A 14,702-nucleotide genomic window follows, 5' to 3' on the forward strand; every position below is an offset into this window, starting at 1 on the left:
TCTTCCTTTAAGTCCTTGGCAGGTGTTTAGGTTTTGGTTTCTTTTTTTTTTTTTCTTTCACTCAAAAGAAGAAAGAAATCTACTTGTTTGCTTGCATCCGGATGCCTGCAACTCTCTCCTTCCCTTTGGAGGGTCTGGACTGCTGCAGTGTTGCCTTTTCTGTGGGCAGTTGGCATGCTTTGCTGCTGGTTATCCTTAACAAGATAAGATGAACTCCCAAGCCTACTCAAGCCTCCTTTGTTTTGTTGTTTGTGTGAAACTCCCTTGTGATACCGCTTTAAGTGACCTAAAGCTTGTAACAGGCGTGAGAGATTGAAAGCATATTGCTCCTGTGAGATCTACAGCCCAGCTTTTTGAGACTTAACTGCTCAGTTCTTGAATCAAAGCTGTGGCTTGTGATCTCGGTGCATCTTTCAGACTTTAATATGTTATTCTAGTGCACTGTGTCCCCCAAGTGTGCATAGACACGGACCAATGTAATTATATGCCTTTAACTTGCGAGTAGCTGGTTTTCTAATGAGTCTGCCACACTTAGATTTAAACCAGTTTGTAAGCTTATTGAGCTCATCTGTTGTAGTACATGTTATAAGTGGTTGCTTTTATTTTTGACAGTGTCTTGTAAATACTATCTTCCAATTACAGTACTTCAGAAAATGGGTAATTTGTGTGCTTTAATTAGATCAAATACTCTGCCACCAAATCATTAGGATAAAAAAAGCGTGACAATTTTTGCTTGTGTTTTGTAGCCTTAGCAGACCAAAGGGACTGCAATTCAGTTACTGTCTATAGAAAGATACCTTTTAATTAATAAAGAATCTGGGCTGCTAAAGGAGAAGCATGAGGAAAAAGAGCCCGAGAGAGACCTCATGTGTCGGTAACAGGTGATGACAACCCAAAATGGTCATTCAGAAATGTGACCTCTAAGCCAGGAAGGATGTTCCTTGCTTTGGTTTCTGAACAGTAGTGTTTGAAAAAGAATAAATTGTTTTTCAGTACTTTTCCCTTGCAAGTGTCGGTTGGCTTCACTATTTTTATCTTTATCTGCTTCTACACTCTTAGAAAGTTTGTTTCTGTAAGTGCTTATTCTGTGCATATGAGTGGCAATAATTAGAGAAATTTGTTGTTTTCAGTGGGGCTGGGAGCGCAAATTAAGCCATGATCATGTTCTTGCTTAACCTTTCTCCAGCTTTTCATTGACACTGCTGGTGCCTGTGCAGCATGGCTGAGGATGTGGCAGTACAAATGCTTGTGCAGCCACATGGTAAAGAGGTTTGGGAACAGATCCAGCTTGAAAGTAACTTTCTTTTTTAGGCTGGCTTCTCTGTAGGTCAGTTCCCTTGCTCATTTCACTGTATAGTCATGCACATGCCTGTATTAGTGCCTTGCAGGAAGCAATGAAAGTTGAGTGAGGTATAGGGGAGTGTTGTCAACTTCACCCTTACTAATAAAGTCCTCATTTCCAGAATGACCATCGTAGCATTTGAAATTGGGCCTGTAGAAGAAGGAAGGATTCTGTTCTCACCTGAGTTTTCTGTTGCCTGATAGAAGTGAACTGCAGGCTTCAGCCATGTTTATACTTGGGAAGATAGTGTTTTAACAACTTGCCTGCCTAGTCAAAGCCTTCAATGATTTTATTTGCTAAAGAGAAAGCTGTGATGACTGGATTAAAAATATCAACTACATTTAGTATTTAATGGGCTGCTTTGATGACCTGCTGTGGCTGGGAATGCAGAGCTGGTGATGAATGGAGAACTAATCCAGGCAGAAAATAAACCCCGTTCAATAAGCAGGATCCCAGCTGGCACCCTCTCTGACAGCTTCTGTTACCAGTATGTGCAGTTGTGCGTGGGAGCAGAACCCTATTGATTAGCAGAATTGAGAGCCTCAGTCTTCTTGGGGCACCTGTAATAGATCTGTTCCAGCCTGAAAGTTTGTACTCTAATCTGGTTGATCAACCAGAGATGGATCAGTTACAAAAGAAGGGGTGAAAAACAGCCTGGCAGCTAGTGAAACCAAAATCAGGCTGTCCTTTGTAGACGAGAACGAGAGCTGGGGTTTGCTTCCTGGGAGCTAGTCTATATAATCTACTGTTAGTATTATTGTCTTGAAGGTGGGACAGTTGATGTCTTCCACGTCACTGTGATATAAGTAGTTCACAGATTTCTTCCAGAGTAACAAATGGTAGGAAAGAATTTTGGGAGCTTTTTCTGCTATTCTTGCTTCTACTGATTTACTGGGTGGCATTGTGCCCATCATAAAATCTTACAGTACTTTAGCATCCCTCTGAAGAGCAGCTCATATGGGGAGTGTAGCACAAATTCAGTGAGTTTGCAAGGTGTTTTGAGCTTCTGGATAGAGTGTGCTTCAAAAGGGCAACACAATCTTTAGCACAGATCCCACTTAAAAGTGCAGGTCATCTCTTTAGCCTCTCCTGCTGCAAGAGTTAAGATGGCACCCTGGGACATAAGCAACTTATTTTAGGTTTAGGTTAAGAAGGCATCTGCCAGGAATAATTAGAGTGAGTGGAGAACACAGGCTGCTTGTCTCTGCTCTTTATCTTGAAGGTGCACTCCCTTGGCAAAGCCACCAGATGTCTCAGGGTCTGTTCTTGCAAGCCCCTCTCAGCACACACTCTGCATTTAAAAGCCTGGGGAGGGGAAGAAAACAGAGGCAATTATTGCTTTAGGTAGTTGTGTAGTTTCCATTTTTTGGCCCCAACATTAAAGCTTAAGGAGCTGAAAACTAGAAGGTACTGCAAGGGAGCAAATGCTAAAAAGTGCCACCAGTTCTTGGCATTCTGTTGTAACTTTTTTTTATCCATGCAGTTTCAAAAAAAGCTTCCCAGCTCTCTAGGGATCCTTTCTCCTGCTACTGAAATACTACCATGGGGATGGGGCTAAGCAGCAGCTGTTAAATAGCGCATACAGCTGTATCAGTTTGAAACAGGACATGAATAACAAAATTTGGGGAAGGTGATGGGAGCTCACTGTTATGTCAAGTGCAGAACAGTGAGGATATTGGGAGAATATGCTACAGTCTGCAGCTCTTCTGCCAGGGTTACCTAACTTTTTGTAGCCACTTCAGAGTATTATCCTATTTCTGTCAGGCTTGTGAGATCTCCAACTTAATTTGTGGACTTTGCATCCTGTTTCAGGTCAGGTCACAGAGTTGCAGCTGGTCGTTAAGCAGAAGAATTTTCTCATGGGTTCTTTGCCTCCTCCTGTTAGACAGTTGGAGGAAGGTAGCCACCTGAGGAGGTGCAGCACAGCTGGGGCTCTACCTCTCTGGTGTGTGTACACCAGGTGACAGGACTGCCTGTGCAGCAGCTCTCCAGTTGCACTGGAATGGGGCTGCAGTCCTCATACAGCATTTGTCTGAGAAGTGTTTAACCTTGAAGCTTCCTTAACTCTGCCTTCACGTATATGGTGATGGAGTACTGTGTGTGTGGGATGCAGGAAATGCTGGACAGTGTCCCAGAAAAGAGGTTTCCAGTTTTTCAGGCGCACGGGTAAGTACAGTTTTGTTCCTTAGGCTGCGTTAGCCTCTCACCACTGTGCTCTCTTGAATTCAAGACCACATTTTACTCTGTTGCTTAGACTGCTGGCTGCACTTTAAAGTAAAACTGGGTTTGTGTAATAACTGCATCTTTTACATCCATTGAAAAAATGAAAAACTAATGAAGTAGTGACAGGGGCAGCCCTTAAATTCTTTAAGATAAACCATCTTTCTATTGAATTTTCTATTACTTTTGTTTTGCTTCACGAGATACATGACAACCCTTCCTGGCCCCTTTCCTACAGCTCTGCCGTTCAGCAAAGATGGATGCAGTGGTGGAATCTGTAAGGACTTGCCCTGCCTAAATGGAGGCAAGCCATACAGTTCAGTGTCAGAAAAGAGATTAAAGGTCTTTGGATGGATTAAGGATTGGCAATATCCAGCATGATCTGTTGGCTTGTTTAGTTAGTAGACAGGATAAGCTGAAGCCCCTTTCACTCTGCAAGTAAAGGAACCTTAGAATTCTGGAAATAGATGTGAGATTGTCATGTGTATCAAATCAGTGCAGACCAGCAAATCTGTGGTAACTATGTAATTTTACGGTCATATTTTAATTTTGCTTAAAAAAGGTGACTGAGATTATGGATAGTGTAAGTGAAACACAGGCACATTAAGTCAAGTATTATTTCTTGATACTGTGAGATAAAAAACTCGTACGCACAATTGTTGCCAGGCTGTCAATGCACAATGCTTGTTACATTATAGTAATGGCCTGCCCATAGTCTCTGACAGTAAGTGCAGCAAAACACTCCTTTCTGCTGGCTAAAGGAAACTCCCCCCCCACACCACCCCATTAGAGCAACCTATGCCACTGAAAGAGCATCTTTTGCTAGCTTAACTTAGCCTAGACTAAAGCAGGTGTCAGAATTAACTACCAGGCCTGTGCCAGCATGGTGCTCAGCACTTACAAAATACCCAGACCTGTGAAGAGGGCTTTGGTGTGGAGCAGCCCAGAGTCTGAAGTGGTTAGCACACTGCTGCAGAGCTCTGGCAGATAACTTCTGGCTTTGTCGGAAGATTAAGTGCTGTTTCTTACACGCCACAGTTCAATCTCAAGTTCCTCATCAGATGTGAATACATTTCCGGCTTGTTTCCAATAACAGCACTCTTTGCTTTATTTATTATCAGTAGTTCATATAGTCTTAGTCTATGGAAGTGCTTGACTTTTTTTCCTCTAACTCTTTCTGCAGGTACTTTTGTCAGCTTATAGACGGCTTAGAATACTTGCACAGCCAAGGGATTGTCCACAAGGATATAAAACCGGGGAACCTCCTGCTAACAACCAATGGGACACTAAAAATATCTGATTTAGGCGTAGCAGAGGTATGTGAGGAGTGCAGCAAAGTCAGGAATGGGGGAAGCATGACATTCTAGATTTAGGTCACCTTTGTGGTGTCAATCGATTTATTGTGCATTTCAGCTTCTGTTCTGTTCAACTTGCAGAGTGCTGTAGAGTGACTCTGAATATTTATTGTAATTGGCAAAACACTTTTGTTGATAACAGCACAAAACTTCCATCCAGGAAGCATATAGAGGAAGACCTCAATCTTAGACAAACCCAAATGTGTGATCAAATGGCAAGCTACATAACCTTACCCTTATTATATGAAGACTCTCTTAGCTAGGTAGGAGAGGTGCAAGAATTATCACTGTTGGCATGTAGTTGCTGTAGTGGCATGTTCTCATGATATGTAAGTAGATGTTCAGTAGCAGAGTTTTCCCCTTTTGTTTCCCAGGGGAAACTTTCTAACAGTTACAATTTGTTTGCTGTGGAAGTTTGAAACTAATCAGTCTCATCTGCTGCAGGCATTGCATCCATTTGCAGAGGATGACACGTGCAGAACGAGCCAAGGGTCGCCAGCATTCCAGCCACCAGAAATTGCCAATGGCCTTGACACCTTTTCAGGCTTTAAAGTAGACATCTGGTCCGCAGGGGTCACACTGTAAGTGCCCATGCAGCATCCAGGAATTGCAATAAAAAATTACGAGTGCCCAAATAGCTTGGTCTTGAGCTATCTGCTGTCATCACTGCTCTTCTGTATGTTGCTGGGGGGAGCAGGGAGGGTGTATGTGTGTTGGTCCCTTCTTTGGTTGGGTTTATGTTCCCCAAAGTACTTGTAATTCTGAAGAAAGTAATCTTTACTCTCAGTGAGTAACTCTGCCAGCCATTTCTCAGCATCCGAGATGCACAGCTACTGTAATAATAGAAACCACAAAGATCTCTAGTATTTATTTTTAAGTTTCTTCCATCCCAGCCTGTCAGGGAGATGTCTTGGTGGTTTTGACTCGTGTGAATGAAGAGGCTGTGATAAAGGAAGGCTAAGTTTAAAGAGGCATTCCAAATACTGTCAAATACTCATCTTTTAGTTTCATCTTGGCTTCTTTTGGTTTATGTAGTCACATAAGAACTGAACACATGTTCTGTATGCTTTTTCTCATACAGCTTCTCCTTCTGCCTTTACAGATACAACATTACAACGGGTCTATACCCCTTTGAAGGGGATAATATCTATAAATTATTTGAAAACATCGGGAAAGGTGACTACACAATTCCAGAGGATTGTGGTCCTCCACTCTCAGACTTATTGAGAGGTGAGTCTCCCAGCTGACTCTAAAAGGGTAAAATTTATAGATGCAACAAATGCTCAGCTTGCATAGCACCAGGGTAGAGCTTCATTCCAAATATCCTGTGAAGATATAGGATCCTGTTAGAAAAGGAGGTTATGCTTATGAACTTGTAAGACTTTGAAAGATCTTTAACACTGGTATTTTCTTGAGATAACTAAACCGTGCATGGGTTGGTGTCACTACGCTTTATAGAGTTGGTTCTTGCATTATGTTTCTTGTGCTCTGAGAAGCTTTTAAATCTGAGGACAAAGCCTACAAGAGGCTAAATTTAAAATGGCATCATAGCATTGATGGAGGTTTTGCAAGCGAGAACATGGAATTAAATTCCTTGCCCAAGCTTTCTATAATGTAAAATACTGAGTACTCGGGTTCTGCTGTCCTTCCTCATTAGCCTCTGCTCTGAATTTTTGCTTCAGTCCCAGTTGTCATCTCCCTCCCCCCAAATTTAGAGTTGCAAGGATATTGGAGCAAAGTGACTGCTGCCCACTTTCACAACAGGGCTGTGGTAGAAACAGGAGCAGCACTTTGTGGGTAGGAGGAGAGGGTTGTGGCTTTTGTTTGCTGGGTTTTTTTTGTTGTTTTTCCTGTCACTTTTTGCAATAGTTTGATGTTTACTGTTGAACAGTCTCTACTTTTGAAAGCTGAATAGTCAGGGCAGCAGTTATGCTGTGCGTAGCAGCCAACTTGGTGATGCCCATTTGGGAGCAGGTAGGATGTGATTCTAGCACGTGGGAGATCCTGACCCCAGTTCCTGCTGCCTCTTTGGCAGTGAAGTAGCCGGGTACGGCAGTGCTCCCCAGCCCTCAGCACAGGCTTGTGCTCTCCTCCTTTGACTTCAGCTGTTTGTGAAACATCAGACCTCAGATATGAAATGATGCTGTCTTGTTTCAAGTTTATTTTTCTGGTTCTTGTGCTACGTGGGGTTAGGAGGTCAGTGCGGGTGAAGGGCTGTGCAGCACTGTGAGCAAACTGAGTCTGCTTCCCTTCCTCTGTCAGAAGCGTTATCAGGTCTGCTCGTAACACGGGTGTTATCACTGAACTGGGGGGTTGTGTACCGTGCTGTGTCCTCTACGTGGTCACAGTGCTGTTGCAGTTTGTGGCTAGCCAAAAGGTTAACAATTTCAAAGCAGTTTACGGCTGCACTTCATGCTACAAACGGCAGCAGTCATGCCTCCACAGGAAAGGCTGCGCTGCCTGTGGGCTCCCGGCTCCTGTGTGGATGGCTGCGAGGAGCTGCAGCTCCAGCCTGGACTCACTTCCCTGCCCCGCAGGGTCACCTCCGCTGCGGTCCGTGGCCCAGTGGGGTGCTGGTGACGCTGGGGTGCTGGGGACGCGGGCGTCCTCGCCGGGTGCTGGCCGCATGCCGGGTGCGGCGGCAGGTGGTGCTGTCTGTCCGGGCTCTGCCCGCTGCTGCGCCGGCGGGGCTCCTCTCGGCCCCCCGCCACCGAGGAGGTGGCAGACCCCCTGCAATCCCACTCCTGGGAGACTCTTTTAGCTTATCTGTCGCCCCGTGCTGATTATGAAATAAGTTATTTGCATGTGTTTCAAAAAGCGTTAACTAGCTTTAACGGCTTTCAGAAACATGACATAAGGCATAGCTTCAAATTGCACTTCAGCACAGCTGGTATCTTGGCCATTCTGCTGAGACTAATGTGGCTACTGCTTATGGCCCAGCACTTCTGACTGATGCGTGTTTCATGTTGTATCCCCCTGCCCCAGGGAATGATGTCCTGATCTACATGTGGTGTTTGATTTGTGAATGCTGACTCAAAACACAGCCTTTTTTATGAGCCCAAACGGAGTAAATCCAGTGGTCCATTTAGACTGGCAGCCAGTCTTCTAAAGCATCCAGCAGAAATCATTTGAGGTTTGTGATAAGCCTCTCAGCTGCACTTAGTGTTGTCCCCCAGGGAAAATGAGTGTGGCAATTGTTTCTCTTTTCTTATCCTGAGGATATTGATAGCTTAAAATCTTACGCTTCATTAGCAGAATAACTCCCTTTGCTGTTCCCTTTCCATCCCCTGTATGACACCTGGAGTCAGAATTTCCTACTTTCCCTTCTGCCTCATTTTAAACAGAGGAGCCTTGCACCTGATACCCTTTGTCCATCTCTTACAGCCCGAGTTGCCTCCTTCATCCTAGCTGCTGTCTGTCTTCATCCCTTCTGTGTTTGCGCACTACAGAGATGCAAGTCGAGTGTGTTTGGTAGGCAGAGGAGCTTCCCCGGGGGGAGATGTCTGTGTCTTTCTATCAACTTGACCCTGTCTTCCAGTGTGGTAGGAAGGGCTAAGGATTCCTTTTACAATCCTCCCTCCATCCCACCTGAGAACACTCCCACTCCTCATCTTGTCATATCCACCTGTTACACAGTAAAAGCTGGCAAAACCTCCTGATATTCTCCTTGTTTGGTTTGACATGCTTTACTTTTTCTAGTGGTTAGAGTACCCAGTGGAGCCGAGGTGAGCGAATTATGGAGTGGGATTGCCCTGGCTTCCTCTACTCTCTGGAGGCCTGAGCATCTCTGCAGCCCAGCAGATAGCAAAGCATCTGCTGAAGACAAGGGCTGAGCCTTGCAGTGGTGATACTACGTAGCTATGGTGACAAAACCCAAATGCTTTATTTAGTTCATGCTTTTCCTCCAGAACATCTGCATTTCCTGGTAGGTGCCTGCTACTTCTGCAGCAGGTTGAAACTGAATCAAAAGCCTGCAGATCAGATATTGTCAATGGCTGTCTGATGCTTTTATATGAGCAGCACAGACACCCACAGCTCAGCTCTATCTCACTAGAGACTTTGTTTCGCCTTTGCATTGCTTTTAAAAGACTCTTAAAGCACTCTGCAGTGCTGCAAGCATTTGTTCTGGTTTTATTGTAAGGAAGAATTCAGTATGCTGCAAAGTGCTTATTTCCTCTCTGGCTATAAGTGCTGTGTTGTCCACAGTACCAGTCTGGCTGTGAAGCAAACACTAGAATACACTTTTTAAGGTTTTTCTGTTCTTCTGTTGACTACTTTTTTTTTTTTACTTATTCTCCCCCTTGAGCTTGTTTTTATTTCTTTGTTCCTCTTTCCAGAAGAAGCAGAGTTTAGAGGACTTAAAGCTTCTGTGGTATTTGACTTGTAAAGAGACTTGCACGACAGTGTATTTCAACAGATTAGTTGGGATGCTGCTCCTCTTTGTCTCCCTAATCAGGGATGAAGCTTTATTTATAATTTTTACTGATGGAAAAGAGAAGGGCTAGTACTGTTCTGGCTTCTGTGTGTACAGTCAGTAAAGATGTGTCAGAGTAGAAGCATTTATAAATAGCCTTAAGGTTCTTCTGTCACCACAGACTGCATATGACTTATCAACTTGTATGCAGTTTGCTTCTGGAAAAGCAAAATGCACAAGGTCAGCTTTTCTTCCTCCTTTTCTAATATACTTTTACTGAAAGAGAAAGCTCTGAGACTGCAGTCTCTGCATTAAGCATCTGGATTGATTTCCAGGCTCTGCTACAGACTTTGTGGCTGGGGACAAGTTGGTTAGTTTCTCAGCATTTTGTTTTCTCACTTCTGTGTAACTGCCATGACCTTTATTACAGGGATGGTGAGAGGATGTGCATTCTGATGACAGTGGGATGCTTTAATTCTGTGGTAGCAGGGAGTCCCTGGAGCCAACAGTCAGGCAGGCTGGTGTCTATAACCCATCCAGTGGCAAGTCTTCCACATGTGTTTGATCAAAGACTCAAGATTTGCCTGCAGAGGGAGTTTCTGGTCAGAATGCCTGGCTATGCTTGTGGAGGATGAAGGAGAGGGGAAAAAGTCCCATCTCATTTTACAAATTGGACTTATACTGCTTTTATATTGGTTGTTTTAAATGTTGATCCAAGTTGGAGACTGAAGTGAAATCCAGGTTGAGTTTAACTCTTGCTGTTAGATTTCTTCCTGCTTCTCAAACAACATACCTAAGATTGTGCTGTCTGCTAAAAACTAGATATTCTACCACATGATGTAATGCTATGCTTGTTCGGGATTATTGAAGTGTGTGGGCTGGAGTCTGTAAGGAGCTCAAGACAGGTTTGTGGTCTCCAGTTTCTGGATTGCCACTTGATGTAATTTGAAAGGTGTTTGAGACTGCTGGCATGCTGTAATGGGCACAATATCCCATGTATGGGCAGAGTGAATCCTTCTAAAATACCACAGGAGCAGAGGTTTGTGAGTTAGGCGTCCTCCTGAAGAATCGCCCTGTTACAGTGTGTCTCATCTTTACTCGCAGATAAACTGCATGGAAATCTTTACCGTAAATGGTAGAGAGTATGTGTGGTTACTGTGGGCAGATGCTCTTAGATGACTTGACTGGTGAATAGTACATGATGTTTTGTCCTGAAGTTTCTTTTCAGTACAGGACTTCAGCCATAGAGCTGCCATGAGTGAGTCACAGAGCTGAATGCATGAGTGCACATTTTCAGAGATTGGACTTTACATTTTCTTTCAAACATTGCCCAAAATACAGTCCTTTTTCATTAAAGTAAATACTCTTTTTGGTCAATTATCTTCTTTATGCCTTTTTAATTGCTTGAGAACAATGCAGCTTTCTGCACCATAGCTATTTGTAACTGGTTGTGTTAGGCCTCTCCTAATAATTTACTTTAGAATTTTATCCTCTGCTTGTACCAGTTTAATCTGGTAAATGCCTTAAATTTCTTTGTTAGCCCTGTCATTCCTTAAACAGTATTTGACCAAAGGGAAAAAATAAATGTGCAGCAATTCAAAGTGAGCTGCTTATGAGGGTGCTCCAACTCCTCTTCTGCAGCACCCTAGTGAAATTAATCCCAAACTGAAAGTGCAAGAACCTTGGAACAGTCCCACTGTACTTCAGATTTCTATGAAGAGTTTCTAGTTGTATCTGCTTGGATGTGCAGAAGTTTATCCCGAACTTGATAATAACAAGCTGGATTCCAAAAATGCCTTGAAATGTGGTCTTTAAAGAAATAAATTGGGGGGGATGGGGTACAGTCCTGACTTACCTGTTTCTGATTGCTTTAATAAGATAACCTAGCCAATATATGCTTTGGTGACCCCTAGACTTCATGTAAGATCTCTTTGCAGTCCTATTTTGTTTTTAAAAAAAAAAAAAAGCAACAGATCGGGGCAGCTCAGCTGTGAAACTACTGTCTAATAATCTTATTAATAGGTTATTTAATTAGGTGGGGGATTTTTTTTCTCTGAACCACCTTCCCATCTTGTTTTCCAATTATTATTTCTTTTCTTGTAAGGTGAGGAGAAATTCCATCTGAATGTGAGAACTCCTTTACTGTAAGGCTGGGTGAGCACTGGAACAGGTTGCATAGGGAGTTGTGGAGTTTCCACCCTCAGATGTTCAGAACCCAGCTGGACACAGTCCTGGGCAAGCTGACCCTGCTTTGAGCAAGAGGTTTGCACTAAGTGATCTCCAGAGGTCCCTTCCAACCTCAGCTGTTCTGTGGTTCTGAGAAGGCTGCAGGGACTGCTAGGGACGTGTGCTGGAGTACAGAAGAAAGGAGGAATGCACATTGCAAGGACCCTTGTTGTGGAGAAAGTCCCTGATAAAGGCTGCGTTCGGTGTTAAACTGATAATTATCTTTTTTTAACTGTAAGGGAGTTTGTTGCATAGTACTCAGTGGAAAAAAGGAGGGCCTTCTCCAGCACCAGTTCATTAACAACAGCTAAGGTGAGGAAACAGCTTGGAATTAGCCCTGCAAAAGCACCTAAATGTTGTATTACAGGTGTTGCAGCACTTTGCAGGACAGCAAGATTTGGGATCAAATCCCTTTTCTGCTGAAGATGGTTCAACCATAACTTCCCTTCTCTCACCGTTACTGTGAGACCATCTCAAAATATGCTTTCAGTGGTGTTCCTCGGTAGCAGACCTAGCAGCTGAGCTGTTCAGCTTTTGGCACTGTCGCTGGCATTAATCACCTCCTGCCACATATGGTTTTGGTCTGTAGCTGCAGCCTGGACTGCTGGTTGCTTGTTTATAGGACTTTAGCCTATTCGGGGGAGAAGATACCAGAGATAAGGAACTACTATCAAGGTTTAGAGCTCTTGAGCAGGGAGCTCTTGCTGTAGCTCCAGTCGAGCTCAGCCATGTACCTCTAGTATATGTATGGTGGTTTGTATGGTTTCGGCAAGGCAAGTATAAATTTCCGGTGTGCTCTGTCTAAAGTGCTCTGAAGAGTTGGGCTCTGAAGACTCTAGTGCCTTCAGTTCATGAGGCCAGATGCCTGTGATGCACTTGACCCTCTCAAACCTGGAGAGGTCTTCCTGTGATTCTTTAACCTACTTCACAGTGATGTAATGTGCATCAGTAGTGACCCCATCTGCCTTAAAGCTATTAGTGCTGTCATCAGAACTGATAAACCTTTACAAATTGCCATGGCAAACTGTATTTTGGTTTCTGAGGGGAAAATAACTTTAGTCCTTCCAAACTATACCTTTTTTTGCCCATATTCATTACTGTTAGTATGTGATACAAACTGAACTGACAAGGAAGATGTTCTGGATGAGCTTTTGTTATCACACAGTGCTGTTGGTGATTTATCTCTTCTATTACCTTTGTTCAACAGTATTGCAGAAACTCATCTGCAAGGCACTTGCAACTTCTTACTTGAACTCCAATGTCTCTTTCCAGCCCTCCCTTCCTAAGTGTCCATCCAAATGTATCTCCCGTCCTTGTGTTTTCACTGTCCTTGTACTGGCTCTCCCCAGCACTCTGCACTGTTTGCTCCTTGTCCTGACTTTCTTAACTCCTGTTTGACAGTCTGTTCTGCTTCCTAGCCTTTCTTTTCTTCGGGTTGCTGGAGATGGGATCCTCCTGTTCTCTTACCTCTTTCCAAAACCTTACTCTTCGTGCTACCTGTGCAAGACTCAACAGTGCTAGTGCTTCAAGAGCAACAAGGGGGTATCATCGAGTAAAAGCAAAACTCCTTGTAATGTACAGCAGTGAGACTTTGTTAACATTCGTTAGATTAATATATTCTTGGAACCTTCATTGGATAATATCTTGGATGCTGCTGTTTGAGACTTGTTAGGTCCCATTGGCTAGTTTCTGAAGAATATGGCAAAATTTGCTACTTCCCTTCTGTTAAGTTGTGAAGCTTTTTGAAGACAGTGGAGCAGAGTGGGCATCTCATGAGTCTGTTTAAGGTATCCACCTCCCTCTTTCCTAGAGAGGATACAGATAAGCTACTCTTCCTCTCCCACCCCTCTTCTCACCCCCACCCCAGCTATCTTAGCAGATGATGCCAGAAATCAAACTCCTGGCTAGGGCAAAAGGATGGACAGTAGGATTATTTTTTTTGTCGGTTCTCCCCAGATGTACTTCCAGAATAGAATTTCACTAGACTAGACTTTCTGGGATGCTGAATAACTGCATATATGCTATGCCTAAGGCTTTGACTCTTCCATGGAGAAAGTTCAATAGCATTATCTGTGAAATGCGAAGTCTTGATGCTCTTTGCCTGGAGACATGCTTGGACATATGATCCAGGGCTGTACAAGCCTCTGTCCCTGCAGTGTGAAGGAGGGAAAGGTCATATCCACTTTGCAGGTGGGGAAACTGAGGAGCAGACTTGATCAGGTAGTCAGCAATGGAGTTGGGATTTTGTGCTGAGCTTCCTGTGACCAATGCAGCAGATTCTTCCTGGAGGTAAAGGCTCCCTAAGCTGCCAGGAGGACTGGACACACCAGTCACTGTTGGGGGAGGGAGGTGGGAGGGAAGGGTAGAGCTTTATGCTTCCTGTCTTCAACTTGGCTGAGAGCATCTGTGATCACACCTGGACTTTTTTTCCTTCTTTTCAGGGATGCTTGAATACGACCCAGCCAAGAGATTTTCAATACAGCAGATAAGGCAGCACAAGTGAGTGTTCAGCTTCTTCCTATTAGTCATTCTCTTTCTGCTTCTTATGCTAATGTACCTGTGCTATTGCTCTCAACTCATTTTTCCTTTTGACAGCAGACACATGGAAGTCACTAGATATCCTTCCTCCAGCTCTGCTGGAGCTCTGGCAACCTCTACTTGGCTTTTTTCCTCCTATTAGAGCATCCGGTTAAAGCATTTGAATTGCTAACCAGTAAATAATGAATATGTTGAAAATATGTTTCTAGCGTGACTGGTTCTTGAGAATTAAGGGTTCTGGATAATTTTTTTCAGAGGTCAGCTAGTACTAATGGAGCAGAAGAACAGGAGTTCCTTAAGGCTGGGTTATTGAACTAGGACTGTTTAGTAATGTGTGTTAGTTCTGGTTTTCTGGACAGTCTGGTGACAGAAATATTCCTTGGTATTTGCTCCATATGGAATCAGTATGTGGAGAAGTGTTCCAGGACAATAGGAAATTTTTTTCTTTCTCTTTAATGTCATATTCCTCCCTCATCCATATCCTCCCCCTTTATCCTTGCTATTGTCTGAGGGGGGGAAAGGCCCCGTTATCTCTGAGGGGGTTTTTTGGGTTTGTTTTTTTGTTTGTTTTTTTTTTTTTTTTAAAGGGCCTGTTTGAACATGCTGC

The 14,702-nt window shown here is 43.6% G+C and overlaps 1 protein-coding gene across 1 annotated transcript in view; it reads left to right on the forward strand.

The window, feature by feature from the left end:
* Positions 1-14,702, forward strand: part of STK11 (serine/threonine kinase 11) — a 46,065-nt gene that overhangs the window by 12,177 nt on the left and 19,186 nt on the right. The window contains exons 3-7 of the mRNA XM_075037757.1: positions 3,419-3,508; positions 4,746-4,878; positions 5,362-5,498; positions 6,020-6,147; positions 13,999-14,056. Coding sequence (XP_074893858.1) covers positions 3,419-3,508; positions 4,746-4,878; positions 5,362-5,498; positions 6,020-6,147; positions 13,999-14,056 — 546 coding nt within the window. The remainder of the gene's footprint in view (positions 1-3,418; positions 3,509-4,745; positions 4,879-5,361; positions 5,499-6,019; positions 6,148-13,998; positions 14,057-14,702) is intronic.

Source organism: Buteo buteo, chromosome 10 (genome assembly GCF_964188355.1).
Source record: "Buteo buteo chromosome 10, bButBut1.hap1.1, whole genome shotgun sequence".
Taxonomy (NCBI): Eukaryota; Metazoa; Chordata; class Aves; order Accipitriformes; family Accipitridae; genus Buteo; species Buteo buteo.